We start from the raw sequence: 23,245 nt of genomic DNA on the forward strand, positions 1-23,245 counted from the left end.
TGTTGATTGCTTGGGTCTTTGTCTCTGTGTCTGACACAGCTGTGCTTGCAGATGTCTCTGGGGTTGGCTGGGTACAAAAGATCAAACAGGATCTCTAGATGGAGCTTGGAAATCTAGGGAAGACAAGAGATGGGGCAATCAAAGTAGAGGAGGTATGCGGTTTTATTGAGCCTGTTTTCAAAATACATGGGAGCGACTGATGTCTGGATAGAAAAGCACTGCTGGAAATGTGTGGCTGGTAAATAGAGCCTCCTGGCTGTTTCCATCCTGTCAGTCATCCTGATCAACCTCTAATTGCCTCCCAGCCCACTCCAACATTTCAGAGCATCCCTTCACTTGGAATGTACATTTCCGATAGTGAAGCCCGCCCTTCCTACGAGCTCCTCCTTGCTGAGCTGGCTCTGGAGACTCCAAGCAGAGCTCTGGGGCAACACTCTCTCTTCCTACCCCAGCGCCAGGGCTTAGCAGCCTTGATATTCCTGCTCTGCCTACCTGCTTAGATAGGTGTACATTTTCATACCCTTTTTGCCTGCAGGAGCCATGTGCCAGGCAGATTTCAGTATCAAACAGGGTTTGAAACTCAAATATGGTTGAAGGGGGCTGGTTTGAGTTTGGGGTTTTTTGGTTTCTTGACTTGTTTTTTTTATCTGCCCCTTCTTCTTAAGGTAGGGGATGGGGTGGGACAGGAACAGCTGTCCCATCCCTTGCTAAGCAGGCAGGCAAAAAGGTCCAGGAGGAGGGCCTGCTGGTGCATAAAATCATAGACTATGCTGAGAGACCCATCAGGATCATAGAGTCCAACTCCTGGCCCTACGCAGGACACCCAAAGAATCACACTGTGTTTGAGAGTTTTGTCCAAACTTGAACTCAGACAGGCTTGGTGCTATGTGGGAAGAACCTCCTGCTCCTTCCCCAGCACTGTGGTGCTAAAGCAAATACCAGAGGGACTAACCAAGATGTGGTTTCTACTCTCCTAATCTGATGGTTGTGGATATAGGGGGAAAAGAAAAATTGTTAGGTATATGTGCTGCCCATGTTGGGATCCCCCAGAGGGCTGGGGACTGGCCTGGCCCTAGTGTGAACTTGAACCCTACCTCTCCAGGTGGGAAAGAACTAAGGGAGAAGGTGTGACAGTGGAGACAAGCAACAAGTAGCAGGAGGAGACATGTAATAGCTGTACCATGTGTACAATGAAAAGTCCATGGATGGGGAGCAGCAGCTGGGTGCACTGAACACCCTGCAGCCCCACTGCTCCTTGCAGATACTCAAAGGTGAATGCTGCCTGCAGGCAGGAGGGGCTGTGCCAGGGCTGGCAGGGAGTCCTGTGACTCAGGCCACAGGTGGACAGGGAGTGTTTTATTCTTCTCATTCTTTAAGTCAAACTTGCTGCTTGGTGCCACTGCTCCCTCCCTGAAGGCAGTGAGTTTACCTGGTCCTGAAGAGTCTTAAGTGCTGACCTTGGACGGAAGATTAAACTAGCAGTGGCAAAACTTTGTAAGGTGTGCTGCTGCCTGCCTGGCACCTCCCTGGGCGCTTGGAGATGACCGAGCTGGCGGAGGCAGCGTGAAGCTTGTACTCTTGCAATTACCCTGGCAAGCAACTGGGAAACAATCCCAAACCATCTTTGGTTATAATCCTGTGGCTACTTACAAGACAGGTGTTGCTTATCTAGGAGTTTGGTAAGTCCAGAAGCCACTGCAGAAGAAGTGGTAGCAGGATAGCGAGAGTCCCCTGCCACTTTCCTGGACCGTGCCAGTGGGAACAGAAGTCTATAGCTCCAGGATGTACCCTTAACTCCTCAAAACTCAACAGGGATTTCAGCTGACTGTAGGTGGGGGTGCAAGCAGCAAGAAATACTTGTGTGCTGCTAGTATATCTCATCTGGAAAGTGGAGTGTCTTTCCAATGCCTGGAAAATAAGTACATGATCTCCCTGGGAGAGGTCATATGTGGTTCTGATGGACAGAGGCATGGACCAGCATGCCCACAGTCATGCAGCTGTGTGAGATGCAGAACACAGCCAGGTTCTCCTGTGTCATGGATCCACTCTGCTTCACTGCTGCTCTCTAAAGCAGAGTGCTGACACCTCACCCTCTGTCTCGGGGTGGTGGGGATGCCAGAGGCAGGCTGAATGCGTGGTCATGAGCAGTGGGGAGTGACTCAGTGCTGGGGGTGGGTGAATCGGTGCTGGGAGGAGTGAGTGGGCTGGGGCATGGGTGGGGATGACCAGGAGCTGCCACATGGATGTGTGGGAAGCTGGCAGAGAGTGGGGACCCAGCAGCAGGTAGTGAGGTGACCCAGGAGGATGAATAAGAGCAAAGGATTATCCTAGGCATGGGCAACGCTGCTGGTGCCTTCACCTCTGGCAGTGGATGGAGTGCAGAAGCCTGTACCCCCACTGAGCCCAGGGCTTGTTGGTGAGGAGGAGCCATGCTGAAGGGATGATGGCACATGAGGGCAAGCTGAGTGAATGGCTTATAGCCAAAACTTGTTATGCAATTGACCAGCAGTTCCTGGGCCCTATGTGTGACAATGCCCCGTGCTCCTGCAGCTGAGGTGGTGTGCTCCAGGCATGCCTCTGGACTCCAGGCCTTGGCTGAACATGCACCAGAGCTCAGCTGAGGCTTTCTGGTAAGGTCCCTGACACCAGCCCTCCCTGTCCGTTAGGAAAGGTTAAAAACTCAGAAATTGATCCAGCCCCTTAATGTAAATGTGCATCCTAGTCAGCCCATTTGGGGCTGGTAAGTGCAATGGCATAGGAGATAGATCTGGGAAATGACAGAGGGGAATGGAGCCAGGAGGTCCATTACCAGTTTGGTAGGATGGAAGAGGTGTTGGCTATTTGAGGACAGGAAAGCAATAACTTTTTTAAAGATGGAGGGGAAAATGTGAGACACTAAAAATTTTCCTGGCATCAGGAGATGGCTGGATGCAGCCGCGAGGGAAAAATGGAAAATGCGGTGATGGCTCTGGGAGGAGCCAGGATTGGTACCGTTTGTTTCACCTGGAAGGACTTCAAGACTGATCTGCCACCATATGGTTGTGCAGTTCAATAACATCTGGTGGGGTCTCTTCCTAGCCACCCAGGAAGGGGTATAGCTTGGACACAGGAGAAAGTCTGTAAAATTTAAGGAGCCCTGGGAGGCACTTGTTTCTTGCCTGCTGTTGCTCAGGAGCATATTCTTGGACAGTATCCCAAACATGAGACAGTGCCTTGGGGAGCTGGAGTTGTAATCCCTCTCCTCCCCCTACCCCACTTTGAGACACATAGCAAACTTTGTAATGCTCATCTCTGCCAACTGCTGAAGGCTGGCATCACTAATGCCTCAGCGGTTAGGTGTCCTTGCTTTATACAGCCCTGCTAATCTAACTCTTCCGAGGGGCACTGAGCAAATGGAATGACAGAGTGACCACCCAGAGCTGAGGTGGGTGGGGGTAAGCAGTGGGGGCTGCCTTCCCACCCACCTGCCAGAAGACAGCTGGCTGGCAGGGTCATGGTTCCCCTGGAGATGCGTATTGCCTGAAGAAGCTCTGTCAAAGCACTTTAGCAACCAGCAGTGCTTTGAGCTGCTGGAAGAGGGGCACAGGAGCTGTCAGGAGGTTTTCAGAGACTTCATGTTGAATTGGTACTTCAATACCTGCTGGCACTTGGTGCTTCCCAAGCACAGAGCAGGCAGCAAGGGGATGTTGGCACAGTCATTTGTGCTGGATCTGATCTCATCCTTTCACAGGAAAATAGTCCCAGAGCTTAAGAGTCTAATGTTAAAAAAGGTTAAGTGTGCCCTTGAGTTTCCTTGCATGGTGAGAGAGCTACAGGTGATCAGCCATGCTGTAGCACCCAGCCCTTAGTGACCCTCCCATGGTCCCATCATCTTCCCATGACAGAAGAAAGTTCCCTTGCTCATGCTCCATTGAGTCATCTCATCCTCTGCTTCCAAGGAGAGAGTACTTGGTGTTGGTAAACAGCATGTTATAAATAGGCAACTGATGCTATATTGGAAGGAGTTTTCTCTGCTGTTGAACACAGGGTTAGAAGGACTGTGCCTGGAAGCTCTGAGCTTAGCTGAGGCATGCAGGGGCACTGGTGACCCCTCATCAAGGGGCTACTGTGCGTGTGGCTGAGGGGATGCTTCCTGAGCTCCAGCTTTGTTTCCCTGGCCCTGGGAAACCATCCACAGCTTCCCACCCCTACCAGCCCTGCTGGGCCTCTCACTACAAGGATGTTGAGGTGTTGGAGCATGTCCAGAGAAGGGCAATGGAACTGGTGAAGGGTCCAGAGCACGGATCTTTTGCAGAGTGGCTGAGGGAGCTGATGGTGTTTAGACTGGAGAAACAGAGGCTCAAGACACCTGAACCTTCCTGAAAGAAGTTTGTAGCCAGGTAGGGATCAGTCTCTTCTCCCAAATAGCAAGTGATAGGACAAGAGGAATTGTCTTTAAGTTGTACCAGAGGAGGTTTAGGTTAGATATTAGGAAGAATTTCTTTGTTAAAAGAGTGGCCAGACATTGGAACAAGCTGCCCATAGGTGAAATCAGTCCCTAGAAGTATTCAAAAAACGTGTGAATGTGACACCAGGTTTAATGGTGAACACAGCAGTGCTGGGTTAATGGGTGGACCCGATGATCTTACAGGTGTTTTCCAACATTAATGATTCTATGAATCTATGATGTGTGGATGGGGTATTGGAAGGGTCTAGAAAGCAGGTAGGATTCAGGAGGAAGGAGTGAGGTGCACATGGCTGTGTTGGGCTACAGTTATCCCTGAGGGTCTGCAGGTGTTTCATGTAGTGACAAATGTACTGCCACTGGCAAGCAGTGGGGTAAAACTTGGGGCTTGATAGACGTCATCTTCCTCCTGTTGAGATGGTCCCTGACTTGGGAGAAGGTGTAATAGCCAGCATCTCTGTGACTCTCTCAAGATGAGCAGGTAACTGCCCTGGGATGCTTTCCAGTGCCCACCAGGCTGCTGGGTGGAAGGCACCAAGCAAGGGATCTCTCTTCCATTGCTGTCAAGTCACACACACACATCCCTATGCCTGTGCCACTTGGAGAGCAAGTGCTGACCCTAAAACACTGCTGGGGCTGTGGATTTCTGATGAGCTGCAGTAAATGAGTCACACACACACGCCCTGTGTATGTGCATGAGGTGGAGCCCAGCAGAGCTGCATGTGGCAGAGCTGATCTCAGAGCTCTCGTCACTGACTCTGACAGGACGTGTGTCCCTGCCACCAGACCCAGCAGCCATGCCTGGTGGCTGGCACCACTGCTTCAATGGAGACCTGATTTCCGTATGTAGGGATTCTCAGAGTCTTTAACTGGGATGCCAGTCAAGTGGCGTAAGCAGAGGGCAGGGTGCCAGTTGTGAAATTCCAGCCTCCTCACTCACAGGGCTGTAGCAGGATTGCTGTGGCAAGCCTTGGGCATAAACAGGTGGGCAGGGCAGCAGCAGTGGTGCTGGCTGCCCGGGAGGAGAGGTTGGAAGAGGTGCTGCTCTCCTGCATACCTGTACTTTCCCCTTTCAGGCCCTGGAGGACTAAGTGTGGCTGTCAGGTTTGTTCTGGGGGCAGCCACGTGCCTTCCCCTCTGGATGCTGGTCTGGGAGGTATGTTCAAAGCCCCAGCAGCGTAGGGTGCAGGCAGGATGTACCCACTGCAGGAGGCTGTGATTCAAGGAGCAGCTGTGAGTTGGTATGCCTGGGTGATTTTAGGCAAAGGACAGCTGACTTTGCAGCCTTCCCCCCTATTAAACAGGAGGGTGACTGGGGAAAAGAACAGCTGGGCTTGCCAGGGAGCTCTCGGGGGGTGATGGTGGTGGCTTTTAGATTCAGGGCAGACTGAATCTAAAAGCTCCCCAGTTTGAGGAGTGGAGCCTGCCGCTCAAGTAAGCGGTGTTGTCTGCATTATCTGGGTTGTGTTTTAAGCCATGTACACCTAAATCTGCCTAGGGCTTTCCTGTGAAGTATTGATCTGCCTCTTCTGAGATGATTGGGACATGTTGGAAGAGCCAGGCAAAAGGCATCCCAGGAGTAGCCTGACTGGCATGTGAAATGAGGCAGTATCACTGCACTTTATCCATTGATAAAAAGCAAAATGCCATGTGAGAGACTTCTGCCTCATCTGTAGTGTGTAGAACATCTTTCCGTGCCCTGATCTGAAAGGTGAATGTTAGGAAGTCTCTCCTCCATAATACATTAATGGAGTTTGCCTCTGCCTTTGGTATCTGTAGATTCCCTGCTCCATTAGAAGTGCAGGAGACTCTGGATCATACAGGTGCTTGGGTAACTCTGAGGGAACTTGAGTGCTTTAGTGCAGGAGACCTTTTCAAAATACCCTGTAACAAAAATGGAGACACAAAGGCTTTGTTGATTGTGTTTGTTTCCCAAGAGCCAGGCAAGCCCTGATGCTGATGATCAGTTGCAAGTCTGGCAACAAGATTCAGGTGTGTTCCTCTCTGTAAAAATGAGACAAGTGTGATGTTTGTTGATATAAATGGGAAAACTGAAGTTCACCATGTAACAGTTGACACTTGTCAAACTACTATGTTTATCTGAAAATTAAAAAAAAAAAAGCTAGCTTTCTCCTCTCTCTGTGGACAGTTTGGGCACCATGGGAAGCAGCTGTGCCGGAAGGAAATGGGAAGCAAGAGGATGAGATAGGATGACAGGGTGTTGGGGTTTAGATATTTGGCCACGATGTGACTGAAAGAGAACCCTTTGGCCTCTCGGGCTCAGAATGCAAAGAGGTTGCGCTGCAGAGCAAGGAGACCGCAGTACCATTGTCCCTCTGGCTCCAGCCATATCTATGCTTTGGATGTTTGGGCAAAATATGGCTAGAAAGATGCTGAGCACACAGACATCAGCTGTGGAAACAGAGGCTGTAGAGGTATGCTTGGAAAAGTTACAGGTGTACAGGGTTTAGCTTGAGGAGAGTGGAGGCAGGAGCAAGGAATCTTCCATCCCTTTCATGAGAAGGGAGGAGAAGTATTTTTGGAGGAGCAGCAAGAAGAAGAAATAATGAAATTTGGAAGCAGAACTGGGAGGAATGGTGTGCCTTTCCAGCCGACCAAAATTATTTCCCCAGGAAGGGAAGAAAGCTTTCTGGTCTAGGATCATTTATTTAACTAGTTGCTGTGATGTGTATGGCAGGAACCTATTTCTCATCATCAAAGAAAAATTTTGATTAAGATACTTGGTCTTTGCTGCCCCTACCCTGAGACACTCAGCTGGAGCTGGGCTGGTAACTGGTGCACATAGCCAGAGTTCAGAGAATAGTCTTGAGAAAGAGCTGATGCTTGAAGTAGAGCACAGTGCTCAAGTCTGTCCCTTTTTGGGTAAACACTTTAATTTAGCCATGTACTTATGTTACAATGGGTTCAGTGAAGGTGTTCCAATAAAAGTATGTACTTAGGAGCTTTCCTGAGCAGGGGTCATTTCTTTTATATGAAGATTCTTCAAGGAATATCTTAAAAAGCTGCCAAAGATAGATTTGCACTGGGAGAAGTACAAAGTATTAACCTCATCTGGGATATTAATTAGTAATTTATCTCAGACTGCCATAATCTACTAATTGTTTTTATGCTCTTGCTCCTGTGGTGTGTTTGGGAAGGCCAGGCAAACTTCATGCCTATAAGGAAAATTCTGGAGGAACTGCTTGTTGTTCTGTTGTGTTGTATCAGAGGCCTCAGCCACAGCTTTGGGTGGCTTGTCTTTTTATGCAATACATGTGCTATGTTGTGTTGATCATCAAGTGAGGTATGGAGCAGCATATTCACTCATGTGAACCACCAAAAATCAGTTTTGTTGTTTCAAGGTACCCTGATTGCCTTTGGGGTCTGCTGGCTCCTTTTTATTTGGATGTACTGCCCCTCCTGCCCATCTCTGTGATGCTGCACTTCAAATCAGTCCATACAGGTAGATTTCCCTTCTATAGAAGATGAACAGCCAGGAATGTGGTTCCTTGGTAGAAATCTATGGCATGCTTCAGTGCTTCCTGCTTATGTTTTGCTGTCTGCTGGTACCTGGAGAAGGTTCAGGGTTGTACAAGGTGACCTTCAAGGCTTCACGCAAGGTCAGAGACGAGATTCACGTCAGGCTTGGCGAACCTGAACCCATCATGCTGTTTTCTTTCGGCATTAGAAGACATCTGGAAGCACAAAGAGGGCTTTAGGAAGGAAAGGTGGTCTCAGGAAACATGGCCAGAATAAGGGATGGGTCTTGGCTCTCACTGATACATGAGGATTGAGGCTGAAGGTTTAGCCTGGCAGCAGAAGTGGCAGGATGGGAATAGCACAGCTTTTCTGAGCGTGTCCCTCTCAGGGCTGCTGCTATGGCTCCCAGCAGGCTGTTCCCCACTGATTTGCACTCTGTTTAGGGCGGTGCTTTCCATGGAAAGCAGCCTTCAGATGTGCAGGCTGCTTTACAGTAGCTCCAGGCCACGATGTTTAGCTGCTCCTGAGTGTTCTCCAGACTCAAGCCCATAGAAAGCACCTGCTTCTGTTTTCCTTTCAGCACAACAGCCTGGAGCAGCAGAGCCCAGGAAATGCTGTAGCCACCTGGCAGGCATGCCTGAGGGGGCCGTCAGGTGGCTATCTATCTGGTCTTCTGTGTGATGCTGGTGTGTCTGGTCTGGAGGGCTATTCATGGCCTCACCTCTGGAAGCCCTTGGTGCACAGTGTTTGGTGTGCTCCATGTTGGTTTTGAGGTGACCTCCCAGCCATCTGCTTCATATTAAGTTAGGATTTTGGTGATCTTAGTAGACATGAGCACCCTGGCTTGAGCTGGGGCTGCAGGCAAGAGGAACCCAGGTTACTAACTGTAGGTCTTCAGTGGACTCTCATAGGCTTGATGTTTGCTCTTGTAGAGCTGTGCTCCATGGATAAACAGTGACTCAGAGCAGCTTCATCCAGTTAAAGTACTCTTTATTTGTTTGTCCTAATGTTGAGATAGAGTCTGGATGACTTGAGACTCGCACTGCCGTGTCTTGCCAAAAATTCAGTGTCCTCCTCCAAGCCCAAGCAGCCACTTTATCTCCCACACCTTTATCTGCGGGTCTGGGAGACGGCCTGCTTGCCTTGAAGTACCACTTCAGTGTTCCTGGTCTCTGCTGAATGCCATCGTCTCTGTGCCCAGCGTCGAACCGGCGCTTTGTTCCCTGTGTTCCCAAGCCAGGCCCAGCTCCTCTTGCCAAGCCCCATGGAGTGGAGAGAAACCATTGAAAAGAAGAGCTCTGTCAGCATCTCTCAAGTGCCGGTGGCTGGCTGAGAGCCTGGCATCCCCAGCCTGGTGTGTGCCAGTGCCTCCTGCCTGCGGACCCCAGCCCCGTCAGTCAGAAGCAGGCAGAGCTGCCCTGAAGAGGTAGATGTTCAACTCTCATTTTTCCCAGCAGGTAAAAGTTATTGGGCAGATATCTCTAGATTAGATCTCTCTGGCAGCATCAGAGCAAATATCCTGCAGAAGAAGAACTGGGACATCTCTGGGCCTTGATGTGCCAGTGAAGTCCAGCAGATCTCTCTGCAGCGTGGGGCTTCAGGGCAAGGACTGTTTAATCTCCATCTCACTCTGCTGTGACCTTTGTTATTTATTCAGGGCCCAGCAGGAGCTCAACATTGGTCTCCAGCAACATCTGTCTCTTAATGGCATTCAGTAGGTGCTGGAACAAAGTGCATTAGGGGAACCCTGTGCTGTAGAGCCTCAAGGTTTTTCCAGTGTCACAGTGTCCTAGTTTGAACATGCTTGTGGCCAAGGTTGCCGTGCTGCACTTTGTCGTACTGGGTGCCGTGCCAACCTTGTATGTACTGCCCTGGTGCTGTGCCATGGGTTGGGCTGTACTGTTGTTGCTGGAGCTCTGACTGCTGTTGTGATTTCCCCAGCAGATGCAGAAAGCAAATTCCTAGATGTTCTCCCATAACTGTCCTGGTTTGCTGGCCGTATCCAGACCTCTCGCTGTGAGCATGCTTTGCTGATGTCTGCTGTTCTTGAGGAACAATTGAAGACTTTCCTCCTCCTGCTGTGGCTGCCAAATCTCTTTACAACTCAGCATGATGTTGTAAAGGGAGCTCAATTCTGCTTGCCGCAGGGCTGTGATTACCTTGACCTTTGGTGCTTGGCTGTGCTGTGGGTCCTTTGTAGATCAGGGTTGCAATGCAAGCACTACCTTAGGAATGCTATAAGGATGGTGAGAAAAGGTGAGAACATCTCCAGCCTGCAAATTGCAAACACTTGAGGCTGCAATCTGCTTAAGGACCTTGGAAAAGAGTCAGCCTTTATTTGTTATAGGAAGGGTGCAGCACCCTGGTAGCACCCTGGCAACACCCTGGCAGCTTGTCCCTCAGTGCCCAAAAGGGAAGGGGTTTCCCTCTAGGCTTCCTGGTTTGCATCCTGGATGTTGCTGCTGGATGAGAGAGCCAGGCTGGTGGGCCCTTCCTTGCTAGTGCCAAGCTTCCTCATCTGATGTGTAGGAGGGTTTTTGTATGTGCCACTAAACACCATCTCCAGAGATGCTACTTTTAAGCACATGCACCCACTTTTTGCCACTGTTCCTGAATTGATGCAGGGTTTCAATTTTTGCATGTCCATACAGAGCACTTGCTAAAAGAAGAGACGAAGCTTTTCTGAAGTAGCATCCAAGAGAGGTAATGCCCTAATCATGTGTGGTGTTGTCGGTGCTTGGGGCAGAAGGACTAGGCAAGAAAGAAGCTTACCCCCAATAACCACAGAGTGCTCAAGCAGTTTGCATGCTGCAGAGTGAGGAGTAGGAATGCTTCCAGGGCTGATCCATTGCCACTCCTGGGGGGGAACCAGCTATGGAGCCCTGAGAGGTGACTTGGACTACTCTGAGAGATGCTCCTTGCCACTACTTGGTGACTTGCATCACCAAACGATTTCCTTGGTGGGAAGTGCTGATCATACTGCATAGGTAAGTGATTGTAATTTTGCCAAGTGAACAAAATTCTTCTGGTTTTGAATGTTGTGCTGCAAGGAGGTAAAGACTTCTGTCGTGTAGAAGTGAGGAGGAGAAAATGTGACCTTGAGAGACTAGCTAAAAACCTGATTTTATGAGAGACACACACATATGTTTCAGTCAAGAGGAAAAGCTGGGTGCAGATGAGAATACCCAGTCTGTGACTGGTAGGGGACAGATATAAGGCCTGAGGGAAGACAAGTATGTTATACTCCCCTATGCACAATAGGATTAAGATCAGAGATAAACAAGAAGCCTTAAGATGAGGTAGCTTATTGATAAACAAAAGGAAAAGGAATAAGAGGTGCAGAGCTCCTGCTAAAAATATGTGCCTGTGCAAAAGGGACAAGATGGCATTTGTTCACTTGAGAAATGGAGGAGGCATGAAAAAATTCAGAGTAAATAAGATCACCAGGGAGATTGGTTCATGTTTCAGCCAAGCCAGGTGTCATGCACCTGAACAGCTCTCCTTAACAGTGCTTGAAAGCCAAAGTGATATTTGTGCAGTAAAGATCCGGTATAAATACTCACTCTCACCTACAAAAGTGAAGTATGAGAGAGCCAGCCTGGGGCAGGCCCACAGATATTTTGTAGGGAAAGTGCAAACCATGTGCAGGTAGTGTAAGTGATAATAATAGACATGCAGGAGACAACTAAGAAGGCAACCTCTGAGGCACAGCCCTTGTGCTATTGGAATCCATAAACTAGAAGCTGAAAACCACTGGTGTGGAGAGATGGTGAAGTCTCCATCCTTGAGTTTGCTAAAAGTCCATTGGGAGTTGGTGGAGTTGCTGCTGCTGGGGTGTTGGGTGATAAGTGAGGAAGCCCTGTTTTCTGGGGCTTACTCCCAACCATGTGACTTGGTCGCCATATATCCACTGCTCTGCAGAATATACAACATGAAGTCCAGCACGTCAGTCTTACCGCTCAAATTATTTATTGCATTTGCTGGATCACTGTCAGCATATGCCTACAGGAAACAAGGGAAGCCAAACAGTAAGCAGTATTTCTTTATAAAGTACAAGCTAGCAGACAATCTTGGTTTCTTTCTGAAAGATTTACAGCCCAGGAGCTTGAAGGGAAAGTGACAGGTAGATATATTTGGAACTAAAGTGTTTGATTTGGTGACTCATGAAATCTAACACTCAAAATTCAATGTAAATCACAGTGACTGTGACTCTGCCATGCAGGCAGAGAGCTGATTGATGTGGAGAACTGTTTGACAGGTTTGGGTTTTTCTCTCGATGGCAGAGGAAGAGATGAGTCCTTACCATGGACTAGGATGGGACACATGGATAGGTCCCTATGGGACATCACTGGGGGTGTCCATGTGGCATCAAGACTCCCTAGTGGTAGGCAGACAACATGGGACCAGGAACCTCTCCTTCATGGTGCAGAAATGCCATGGCTGTGTTGGTTCCTTGCAGCCCGGTGGAGACAGTTGGGCTGCCTTCTCTGCAGCAGAGCTGCAGCATGGTGTTGTGTGGGTGCCACTGTTCCACCAAACCTCCCTGGAGGGGAAGGGGACACCATCAGCCCTTCCCTGATGGCCAGACAGGGGCAGAGACCCCTTGCCCAGGAGCACCCAGTCCAAAGGGATTTGAAAATTGAGGCAGGAGGGCAGCAGTGTGCAATGTGGGAGCAAAACACCAAATTGCCCTTAGGCTGAGGACAGATTAGCCAGCTGAGATGAGAAGAGCATGAACCACAGTGTACTAGGGTTTCAAGCCATGGTACAGCTCTTCTTGGCATGGTACATTATGTTCAGGGCACCATATGACTTGAAAGCACTACCAGCAGATTGGAGGGAGTTCCTGTAAAAAACAGGCATAAAAAAAAGTAGCTATTTGGAGCTAAATCCGTATCACTTGGCAAGGTAGACAGTTTCCAGTGGGTGAAGGCAGCATGAAGGGTTTTGCTGATGTTCAAAGGCAAAGGCAAGGCTTTGTGATTGATTATCCTGAGTGATTTTAAAAGGGGCAGAGTTGTGAAATCAATGATTCCCTGACCTTTATAAAACTTAGCGTTCAAAAGTTCTTCTTAATGAAAAGCATGAATGAGAAAATAAACTTCCAAGGGATAAAAAGTGTTACATGGCCTGGTCAAAGGAGGACTGTCAAGATGAAGTTATGGAAATAAAATGGCTTGGTTTCACCTGAAACTTGAAGATTTGCCTGATGCTTGGATTCCCCAGCTTGTGGATTGGTTTTTCCCAGGGAGGGGAGTTCTTCAAACAAAGGAGCATCTCTGTACTGAGCCCCAGGAAGTAAGCAAGAGTCTCCAAAGTATGTGTCCCTCCAGGATCACCCTCTTATCAGGTTCAGGATGAAATGTAAAGAGAAGTTCTCTTCCTCCTTTCAGGTGGGGAAGCCATGCTTCGGTCCTGTTTCACTCTTAAAATCTTCTGTGGAGGTCTCTGAATTTAGGAGAAACTAAAGCCCAGATTTCTCATGGATCCAAATGCTCCCTGCTGTTACAGTCTACTAGCATCCCTGCCAGGGACCATCCCAGCAGAGTCACTTGTGTGGTCTGCAGTGCTTGCAGTTGTGCTGGGAGCAGGACCAGGGGTTCCCGAGCAGCGGGATGTACACGACCAGCAGTGCAGGACTGCCGCGAGGCAGTGCTCCGAGCAGCACGGGGCTGGTTGGCCGTGATAGTGACGGTACCTGCCAACACCAGGGCTGGGAGCTGATATGCACAAAAGAAAGGTGTAATGCTCTTTGCTTGTAGATATTTGAGGCCTGGTGCAAAGCCAGATGGAAGGACTTTGTACCCAGGGCAAGGGTGCACTTAATTTTTGCTTTGAAGAAGCCAAGCCTGCCAGATCAAAGCTTTGGAGACCTAGTGTCTGATTGGCTAGCTCATACAGACAGTAAAGTATGCAGGGAGCTTTGCATGTTGACTGGAGGAGATGGAAAGGAGGCAGAGAAACATAGGACTTTGGCGGGCCCTCTTCCTTCCTGGTCACACAGGACTGATCCTTATTGTATACTTGTCAGTGCTTTGCCCAGGCTTGTTGGAAATGCACAGGTAGCACATTTGCTTCTTCCCTTGGCCTGCAGATGGTGTTCCTCCTTGCTGCACCCATCACATCAGCACTTCTCCAGCCCTCAGCTGCTTGGAAGCCCCATGACAGGTCTGAAGCATGGCACAGAGCAGTTTTCCCACTGCTGTGTCTGCAGCAAGAGTGCTATTTTCCTCTTTTTTTAACTGCTGTACTCTTAGAAAGGCTTTCAGCTAATTTGCAAGCCCACTTCTCCCCATCTCTCCAGAGGCCATTCCCTGCTTGCTTGTGAAGAGTCAGTCTTCCTATGGTCTGTTTGTGGCTGCAAGCAGTTTGTACAGTTCTGCTGGACTGTGCCATCGAGGGGCAGGTAACTGAGGTGGCTTTTTGGGGGTTGAAAAGGCTCCATCAACCTTGGGTGTCAGCTGCTACATGAGGGTCCCCAAGTGCCCAGTGCAGACAGGTCTGTGCTGCCCTGGCGGGTAGGGGCCCAAGGTGCCACATCCTCTGGGCTCAGGTCCCCTGGGTCACAGTAGGGGTTACCTATGGTGCTTGGGAGACCAAGAGGACCCTAGAGGAGCAGGTCTGCAAGGTACTGGCCATGCCTGCAGCATCCTCTGGGATTGAGAACCAAAACACACCTTACATCCCTGAATGCCATGCCCCAGAGATTTAGCAAGTTTTGAGTTGCTTTTTTTAAATCTGGAAATCTCTGGTATTGTAACCTCAGACCTGCTGGTATCTGGTTGCCCCTCTCTGCACCTCCAGCCTGCTGTGAGACTGTCACATTCTGATAAAGAAATGGGTCTCTACCAGAGCACAATCTCGCTTTTCTAATTACAGATGGAGTTATTAACATTTACTGGTGAGAAAACACAGGAACGTAGCTTTTGTGCTTACATCATTCCGGCTGCAAGCTCAGGCATATACTTTATTGATTTATATTTTCCTGCAAGTGTCTCTCGGGTCACCTCCTCACGTCTGGCTGACATCAGTCGTGTGGCTGGAAGAACACAGATAGACACCTGCCCATGTCAGTGCATCTGTCTACCAGTGAGCTGGCTGCCCAGCTTCTGCATCAAGAGCTGTGCTTTCTTTTTCTTCTTTCCCCCTGGTGCCAGGGATTTGGCAGAGGACTGGAGTGCTGAGTGCGAGAGGCAGAGACTCCAGGGTGAGCTGGTGAGGAGAGCTGGAAATGCTCCATTCAGGGGGGCCTGCAGTGCTGTTTTTATGTGTGCCCTGGCTACACTGTGACACAGCAGAGTTAAGTGAGGCAGCCTCCTCAACAGGCTGGTCTCCTGCCCTGCAAGAGCCCCTCAGACCTCTGCTGTGTGTCACCTTCTGCCCAGACTGCGGGATGACTCCGTAAGCATCCTGATACCCACTCTGCAGGCTGAGTCACAGCAGTAAAGGACCAAGGCATGTAATCCTGGTCTTCCCAGCCTCACTCTGCCTTCTTCCCTCTTTCTCTTTGCAATGGATGGATGGGAGTGTGGAGGCTTGCTTGGCTGCTTGGATGGGTGCTCATCCAAGAGGAAAACCCAGTGATTTGTGCTGACCTGCAAGCCAAGGACAAAGGCGAGGAGCAGAGGCCCTGCCCTGCCCTGCTGAGGCCACCAAGCCCTCGAGAGCAGTGGTTCCCAGGGCTTTGTTTGCCCAGGGCTTAGCAGGCAGGAGCTGGAGCTGCAGCACCTGGTGGGATGTGCTCTAGGTACTTCACCTAGGAAGCAGGATGCCTCTGCTCCTGACAAGTGTGGGTAAAAGCATGGGACAGTGAGGACATGCTGGTCCTGTTGGGGATGTAGGGGCTATGGTGCAGGGCAGGGAGCAGGCTTCTCTAGGGACGAGAAGGGGATGGAGTCCAATATTGCTGAATAAGAGCTGAAAATGCCTTTTGGCAAATTTGTCTTTGCTGTTCATGCTGTTTTGAGGAAGTCAGCATTAAATGTTCAGAGTGCAGGAAGGGAAGACTTAGGCTCACATGGGACTTAGTTTGATGTCCTGCTATTGCTGCCTCTTTGGCTCCAATATCTGCTGTGGTGAGAAACTGCACTTATGGTCAGGAAAGGGCTTGGACACCTTGAGCTGGTTCCCACTGCAGCAGCCTCACAGCAGCTTCCCACCAGCTCCCTGTGCTTCCCACCAGCTCTGAATGCTTAGGAGCTCATGCTGATGTTAGCATCTCAGCCCAGACTGATCCAAGCTTGCCCTGACCTCTACAGCCTTTGAGGGGAAGGAGGGACCAGGAAAGGCACCTTTAACCATGTCCCAGTGCAGCACTGTTTGTGTTGTCACAGGGGCTTCCTTACCTGTGGTGGCAGCATAAAGTGTAAGGAAACATGCAGGGACCTTCCCTAGAAGCAGGCAGTGGGATCTGAACAGAAAGCTTTGCAAAACCTGCCTTTGGTGGAGGCAGGAATCAGGTGTGTATTTGGGGAGGGGAGTAGCTGTTGCTTGAGAAATCCCCATCTCCTCTGCGCTGCAGAGAGATTTCCTTTTGTAACTGGGAAGTATGCTGCTGCACCACAAGACTGTGCTTGCTGCAAGTGCCGCCCTTCCTCCCTGCCTGTGCTTTGCCTAAAACACTGCACCCAACATCAGCTGCCTCCAGGGCCAGCCCTGCACCTTGCAGCACAGGACACATTGCAGCGTGCCCGGCCTGGTTGAGGGTGGAGGCAGAGCGTCTCCTGGAGTGAGTGTCTGAGACCAAAGTGCAAACCGAGTGCAAGGACGGAGGTATTGCCAGGCCCATGGGTTGCACTGTGCCTGGGAAAAGCAGCCAGTCTCCTGCTCAGCTGAAGGGCTCTTGGGAAAGGCCTTTGGTGAAGGATGATAGGTAGGCACTGTTGATCAAGACTTCAGTTTGTTACCAAAGTATCTTTCTTGGTTGTCTAATTGGTGTTGCAGTCACAGAATAACCCTGGTGGGGTCTGACCTAAAGTGATGTGATGGCAGGTCACCTCTAGCCTGTTGCCAGATGTTACTGCAGCTGATCGAGCTGGAAGAGCAGAAGTGTTCTGAACATTTCCTGGGAGCTTTTCCAGTCTCCATGGGGAGCCCCTTGTGCTTACCAGCTAGGTGGGAGGTTGCATACCTAAGGATGGTGCTTGACTCCTGCTGTGCCACCTGGCTGGGCTGATGGAAGGGCATATGCCACATCTTTCCCATTACTGGGTGTTCTGGCTGGGTTACTGGAGAGGTTAGGAAGGTTTACCTCCAGTCCATCCTCCAGGCTTCAGGGAAAAATATGTCTCTGGGACCTGCCTCTGTGAAATGTGGCTTAAATTACCCATAGGCTTGCGAAATTTATCTTCAACATGTAATGGTTTGTATAAATAATGTTTATGATAGGGTTGTGGGCAATGTGAGCGTATGAGCCTGGTTTCTTTTAAGAAAGACAACCAGAAAACGGGGCTATAAAACATGCAGAAATGAGGTAAATAGTTGGGTGTCTGCAGAAGAAAATCATAGTTCCCTGATCTGTTGCAAGTCTTTCAGTACTGTGGTAAAATAATAGGTAGTATTTAGTAAACTTGTGTAACTTGCTTGGATGTTCAGAAAACCTCTGAAATTTCTCACAAAAGACTGTTAAGAAAACTGTCCACTGGAGGAGATGTAGAGTTCTGGATCAAAAACTGGCTGAGGTCCCAAGAAACAAAGCCAAGGAGTGAATGAGCAATTTCAATATGACAAGAGCAGAGGGATGAGGTCCTTCGCTATTAATGATTCAGAAGAGGTAATTGCAGCAAGGTACCCAAAAATCTGCTGATACCCTGGAGTCATTCAGATTTGTCAAAATGAAGCGACTCCAGAGTGACACCATGTGAAGCAAAGTGGTGTGAGAAGATGACAAGCATGCAACCAGGTGTATTGGAAGGAAATATTTGCTCTGGAACATGGCTGGCTTCTAATTTACTGTGGCTACTCAGGGCAGCAGGATTGCAGGCTGGTTACAAAGATGCTTTTCCTCAGTATGCAAAGATGCCATCAGAGAAGTAAATCATGCTCAGCCACACGAGGAGTAGCGCATAAGGAGAGATGCTGAGAGCATCAGGATGCTGTTCAGGCAGTCAAGGTCGCTTCTGTACCCAGGATGTTATATGCGGTTCTGGTCACCTTTCTGTAGGGTCAGAAGAGAGAGTATATTGGGGATATGTGGTGAGAGTGGTTAGAGCTAGAAGACATCTTGTGTCCTGGGAAGGAGAAGGCTCTTAGAGTGAGTAGGTCTAGAAAAAGCAAATACTTTTCTTCTTTGCCTTTTCTCACTATGCAAGGAGAACTGAAGGCTGTGGTGTTGTAGTGGGACTATAGTCTTTTATTCAACGTCTGGAACTCATTGCTGCAAAATACTATTTCCAGCCTAGAAGTTTACAAGATTGCCCAAAAGAGGATTGAGAGGTATTTCTCTTTTCAGTAAGTCCATCTAGGCTGTACTTACAGAGGAGTGTAACCATTCATGCTCCAAAATGAGTGACTTTCCTTTGAGTCTTATCCCACCATTTTTTCCCATTCCTCCCCTGGAGCTTCCAAGTTAATTCAGACAAGGTGAATTATCCTCCCTGGCTTCCTAGTTTGTTCCCAACTGTGATATCATGGCTTGGGTTTTTTCTCCTGCTTTTCTATGCCCTTGTTTTGCTCTTGGCAGCCCTGCTCCAGCTCTGTACCTGTGAATTATCTCTTAACAGGTCGCTTTGTTGCTTTTCCAGTTTGGCCGCCCCCCTCTCAATGCTTGTACCCAGAGATGGGCTTTTGCTCCTCAGTCTGCCCTTTGTCATCGGTGCTTCAGCTGGTTTGCAGCTGTGCATCCATACCAGTTGAGCTGGGAGGGATCACTTTGAAGCCAAACGCTCTAGGTCACCGCAGCAAATAGTTTTGTGGTCATTATCCAGCTAGCATTGTGCTGTGATGCTGATAAATCTCTGCAGCCAGGCAGGAGATCGCCAGGATATACCCGTGAGCTGGAGCTGCACCCTCTCTGCTAATGTCACCATCCAATGCAGAGCTTGAAGGGCAGGGCTGGTGGGATGAGAGGCTGAAACCAGCACAGGGCAGTGATGGTGGTAGCTTTCTTATCCTTTGGGCAAGTGATGGCTCTTTTGCCTAGCCCACCAGGATGACATTTCTGGGCAAGAAACCCCTGAACATTGCCCAGAAATGATACTGTGCTATCCAGCCTTTCTGCACTGTTCATAGCAGTAGTGAAGGATTTGGGGTGGTTTGTGCATGCTAGATAAGAGGAATGGCTTAGGGATCAGCAGCCTGAATAGATCTTCCTGTTATCACTGTTCCTTTTGCAGCTGATGGGATTTTCTTTCCCCTGTTCCACAGAGTGGTTGTGTTTCTGCTATTAGTGTCCTTTTATGAGACCATCTCAGTGATGTTCAATTTGCATTTATCCATTCCTAGCATGGTCTTCTCTGTGTTTCCCATGGAATTGCTCTGTACAGGAGGAGGATCTCCCCATGTCCTTGTAACAGTTTGGGGAGGGCACTGAAATAAATAAAATATTTGACCAGCTAAATAGTGGAGCCTAAGCCTCCTCTCTGCCCTGTGTGGTTCCATCTAAATGCATCCAAATCAGAGGATGGAAAGAAACCAAGCAGGGGGTGTGACCAACCCCTGATGGGTACCCTGGGAGCTTGAGGCTGAGGCCCTCAGTAAGCGGAGGGTGAATGATTCAGCCTAATAAAGCTAATGGCTTTATGCAGACAGGCAAAGGAAATTGTGGGATCATGATGCTGCAGCTGTCCCATAGCAGTTTGTTTCCATCATTCAGACGTGACTTCATGCTCCCACCACCCCACCCTTTCGTTCTTTCCTGTACCTAAATATTCTCCCTGCTGAGGAGTGGGAGATGAGACACTGTGTTCTCAGGAAGAAGAGTAGTCTTTGGGGAAAGAGGTGCACCTATATGGCATGAGAGTGGGCAAACAAGGAAGGGAGCTTTGTGACTGTGCGTGGTGGGACCACAGCTGCTGAAGAACTTGGGTTCTTCTCGTGCTCCCAGACTCAGCAGGCTTCTCCAGATGACCTTGTCCCTGGACACTGGTCCCAGGAAAATCCTGTAGCGCAGAGAAGCCTGAGCTAGTGGGCAAGGTTGGCCCCTAATTCCAGCAGGGCTACATTGTCATCCAGCTGGCACTGGGTGGTGCATCTAACCAACTATTTCTCTCCTTTTCTCAGGGAAGACGATGAAGCTGTAGAGATGCTTCCCTACGTCATTGCCACCCTGGGCTCAACAGGGGCCACCTGCAAAGCCTCCACATGCAACAACAACAACAGCACCAAGGACTATTGCTACAGTGCACGCATCCGCAGCACTGTCCTGCAGGGACTGCCCTTCGGCGGGGTGCCCACCGTCCTAGCCCTTGACTTTATGTGCTTTCTTGTAAGTCTGCCTGCTGTTTCTTCAGCAGCTTCTCCCTTCATTAACCAAGAATGGATGACTGTGGTCAGATGGTTAGAACTGAGGGCCCCAAATACCGTCTCTGACTTTGCTGCTGGATAACTTTCTGGCCCTGATCGTGCACCCTAGCCACTGCGGGCTTAGCCACTATTGACATAACTCCAATGCAACCACACTGAGCCTCATGGAAGGGTGTTGCAGCCCTAAGGAAATGGGCCAGTCCCGCATCCCAAAACTCTCACTTATGGTGCCAAATTCCTGCAACTTTACCCACCCAAAGGCTTTTCTCGTTCCTCCTTAGAAACTGTGGGACCAAAGATGCTGTAGCCATAATTTCAACTCCTAGAGACCTCAGGGCCTTTTGATCCTGTGAGGCTACCTTAGTTACTGTGTGTTGCATCCTGTACCTTTGCCTCCTACAACCATCCAGATAGTCTGATTTAACAGTCCTGGGGAACTTGTGCTGTCCTGCAGTCTCAGTGTGCTATTAGCTGAGGACTCTGTCCCCTCCCTGTTCCCGTGGCTCTGCATGAAGAGGACAAGGACAGAGTTGGACAATGCCTTTTCTCACAGCTTCTCTTTTGGTCTCTTCCAGGTACTGTTGTTTGTCTTTTCGATTTTGCGTAAAGTTGCTTGGGACTACGGACGCCTGGCCCTGGTGACAGATGCTGACAGGTATGCATGGGAAAGGGGCAGGGAAATAAGGTATGAGTGGTACCCTTCTTTTCTACAAGGCAGAAGAGAGAAATCCCATTGTGTGTGCCTGTGCAGCTGAGGAGGAAAGGCGAACGTGCCGGTTGCATCCCCTGAGCTACTGGAACAGGAAAAAATTCCCTGCTTACTGGCTTTTTTTCTTACAGCATCCTACAGGACACATGGAGTGGTCCCCACTGGCTCCATATCACCTATGTCCCTACAGTAACAGAAGTGTGCAGGGCCCCTTACAGAAGAAGAGCAGATGGAAGGAGGATAGAGGAACACGAAGTCACAGGAAGGGTGAGGGCTGCCACAGTGAAGGCTTTGTTAAGCCTCTGAAGGTGTCTTTGTGACTCTGCTGCGGGCAGTTCTTGTTAAGAGCACTTGAAAGTGGTATGCTGCATTTCCAAGTGCAGTATTGCTGTGCTGACATGAGTTTAGCTCGCATCCCAAGTGCTGAGGAATGGGTTTGGATGTGGATCCTTCCCGCCTGGTGCATTTGTGGGCTCCAGTATCTGTCAGGAAAAGCCAGGGCACATTGTGGATGGCAGCTCCACAGCAGAGTGAGCAGAGTTCTAGTCTTTGCCGTCAGCAGCAGGAAGGACAGTGATTATTTTGTTCCAGTGCAGAAATAAGGAACTTTCCTTGATTGAGCTAGAGGGGTTGTGCATGTAGTCCAGCTTTCTCCAGGGGAGAGATTTACTGTGTCTGTGGTGCTTTGTGACATGCTGGAGGCAAAGTGTGGCTTCTGAAGGCTGGCTGTGGTAGGTTTTCCTTCATCTTAATCAGCTCCATGAACTCATTTTGCCCAAAGGCTTGGATGGGGCTGAGCTCTAGCCACTTTGGTTCCTTTGACAATACAAGGTCAAGTAAGCTGCTCTTCAGCACTCCCTGCACAGCAGTGGAAAGAGTAATTTTCTTCCGCCATTGAACCAGGAACTCTCCTGGTTTAGATAAGTGGTCCTCAATAGGGTTAGATAAGCAGCTGTAGCTGTGTCCTTGTGGCTCCTCTGTCCTTCCTCTCCTGACCTGGTTGGGGAAATCAGCCTTGCAGAGGCAGTGCAGGGAAAATGAGGAGAAAGGGATAGCCATATAAGACCTCACATGGGCAGAGGGCAGCAGCTTCGCAGGGTTAAGCAATCTGGACCCAGGTGCTGACTGATAGCTACAGGGGCTGCACAGCTCTGGCCTCCAGTGAGGAGAGAGGGCTGGACTTTCTTGGAGGCAATGCTTGAGCACCTTGGGTGTAAGGGAATGGCAGCAGTGGCTGTAGGCAGAAAGGCAGAGGGGTGCCAGCTGTTTGGAGAGGGAGAGCCGATAAGCACAGGGGGAGGGACAGCATGACCATGGTAAGGGCTGTTGGATCAACAGGGCCGGGATCCCAGGGAGAAGCCCCTGCGGCTTGGCCCATCCATGGGGTAGGATGAGAATTTTGGGAGAGTGGGATGCAAGTGTGTTGGTTGCCTGGATGGGAAGGAGACATGGATGGGGAACTCGGACAGCAGCCAGGCAGTCCAGACAGTCTCTCTTATGCCCCTCAGGAGCTCCCTGTGATGTCCATGATGTGGAGCCAGGCCACCTTCCCAGTGAAGCCAGCTTCCCCTTAGCTGGCAGCAAACCATTCTGCCCCTGGGCCAGTGGGGGCTCTGGATCCGGAGGCATTGCTGGGCTCTGGAAGGAGGATCTTCTCCAGCCTGACCACTGGCAGGTTTCTCTTCTTCAGGATGATATGGAGCCGTGTTGGGTGCATAGCTCCCAAAAGGAAACCCAGCACCTACTCCCATGGTTGTAACCTCTCCCTTTCTGTTTCTGTGCCCCCAGGCGCCGACGCTGGGAGACGGAAAGAGAGGAGCGGGAATAGTATGTTGTTTTTTCAGGGTCTCATTTCTTCTCTCTTTCTTGCTCACAACCTCTCTCTCTCCTTTTCTCTTGCAGTTTTCTGTCTTGCTTCTGAACTAATCTAAATGGCTGGGAGTTTGGGCATGGATTTGTGCCTCTTGGTGGATTTGTGCTTTTCTCTTTCCCTCCCCTTTGTGTCATCCACTGCCACAGCTGAATGCACCCTGGTTTTCCCCTAGTAGCCCTTAAATGCTCCCTGAGGGCAGCAGTACCAACGAGCTCCTAGTCCTGGCCTGGGCAGAGGGTGCCATATCGTACACCCTGCTCTATCTGCCCGTGTCCAG

The 23,245-nt window shown here is 49.8% G+C and overlaps 1 protein-coding gene across 2 annotated transcripts in view; it reads left to right on the forward strand.

The window, feature by feature from the left end:
- The window catches only part of TMEM63B (transmembrane protein 63B), a 48,578-nt gene that overhangs the window by 8,728 nt on the left and 16,605 nt on the right, over positions 1-23,245 (forward strand). Inside the window, exons 2-4 of one of the 2 annotated variants that reach the window (XM_017806682.1) lie at positions 20,144-20,348; positions 20,962-21,041; positions 22,884-22,922. In XM_017806682.1, coding sequence (XP_017662171.1) covers positions 20,166-20,348; positions 20,962-21,041; positions 22,884-22,922 — 302 coding nt within the window. In that variant the 5' untranslated portion in view covers positions 20,144-20,165. The remainder of the gene's footprint in view (positions 1-20,143; positions 20,349-20,961; positions 21,042-22,883; positions 22,923-23,245) is intronic. The other variant, XM_017806683.1, reaches the window with a different exon arrangement.

The sequence above is a fragment of the Lepidothrix coronata genome, unplaced genomic scaffold (assembly GCF_001604755.1).
Source record: "Lepidothrix coronata isolate B3197 unplaced genomic scaffold, Lepidothrix_coronata-1.0 Scaffold16, whole genome shotgun sequence".
Taxonomy (NCBI): domain Eukaryota; kingdom Metazoa; phylum Chordata; class Aves; order Passeriformes; family Pipridae; genus Lepidothrix; species Lepidothrix coronata.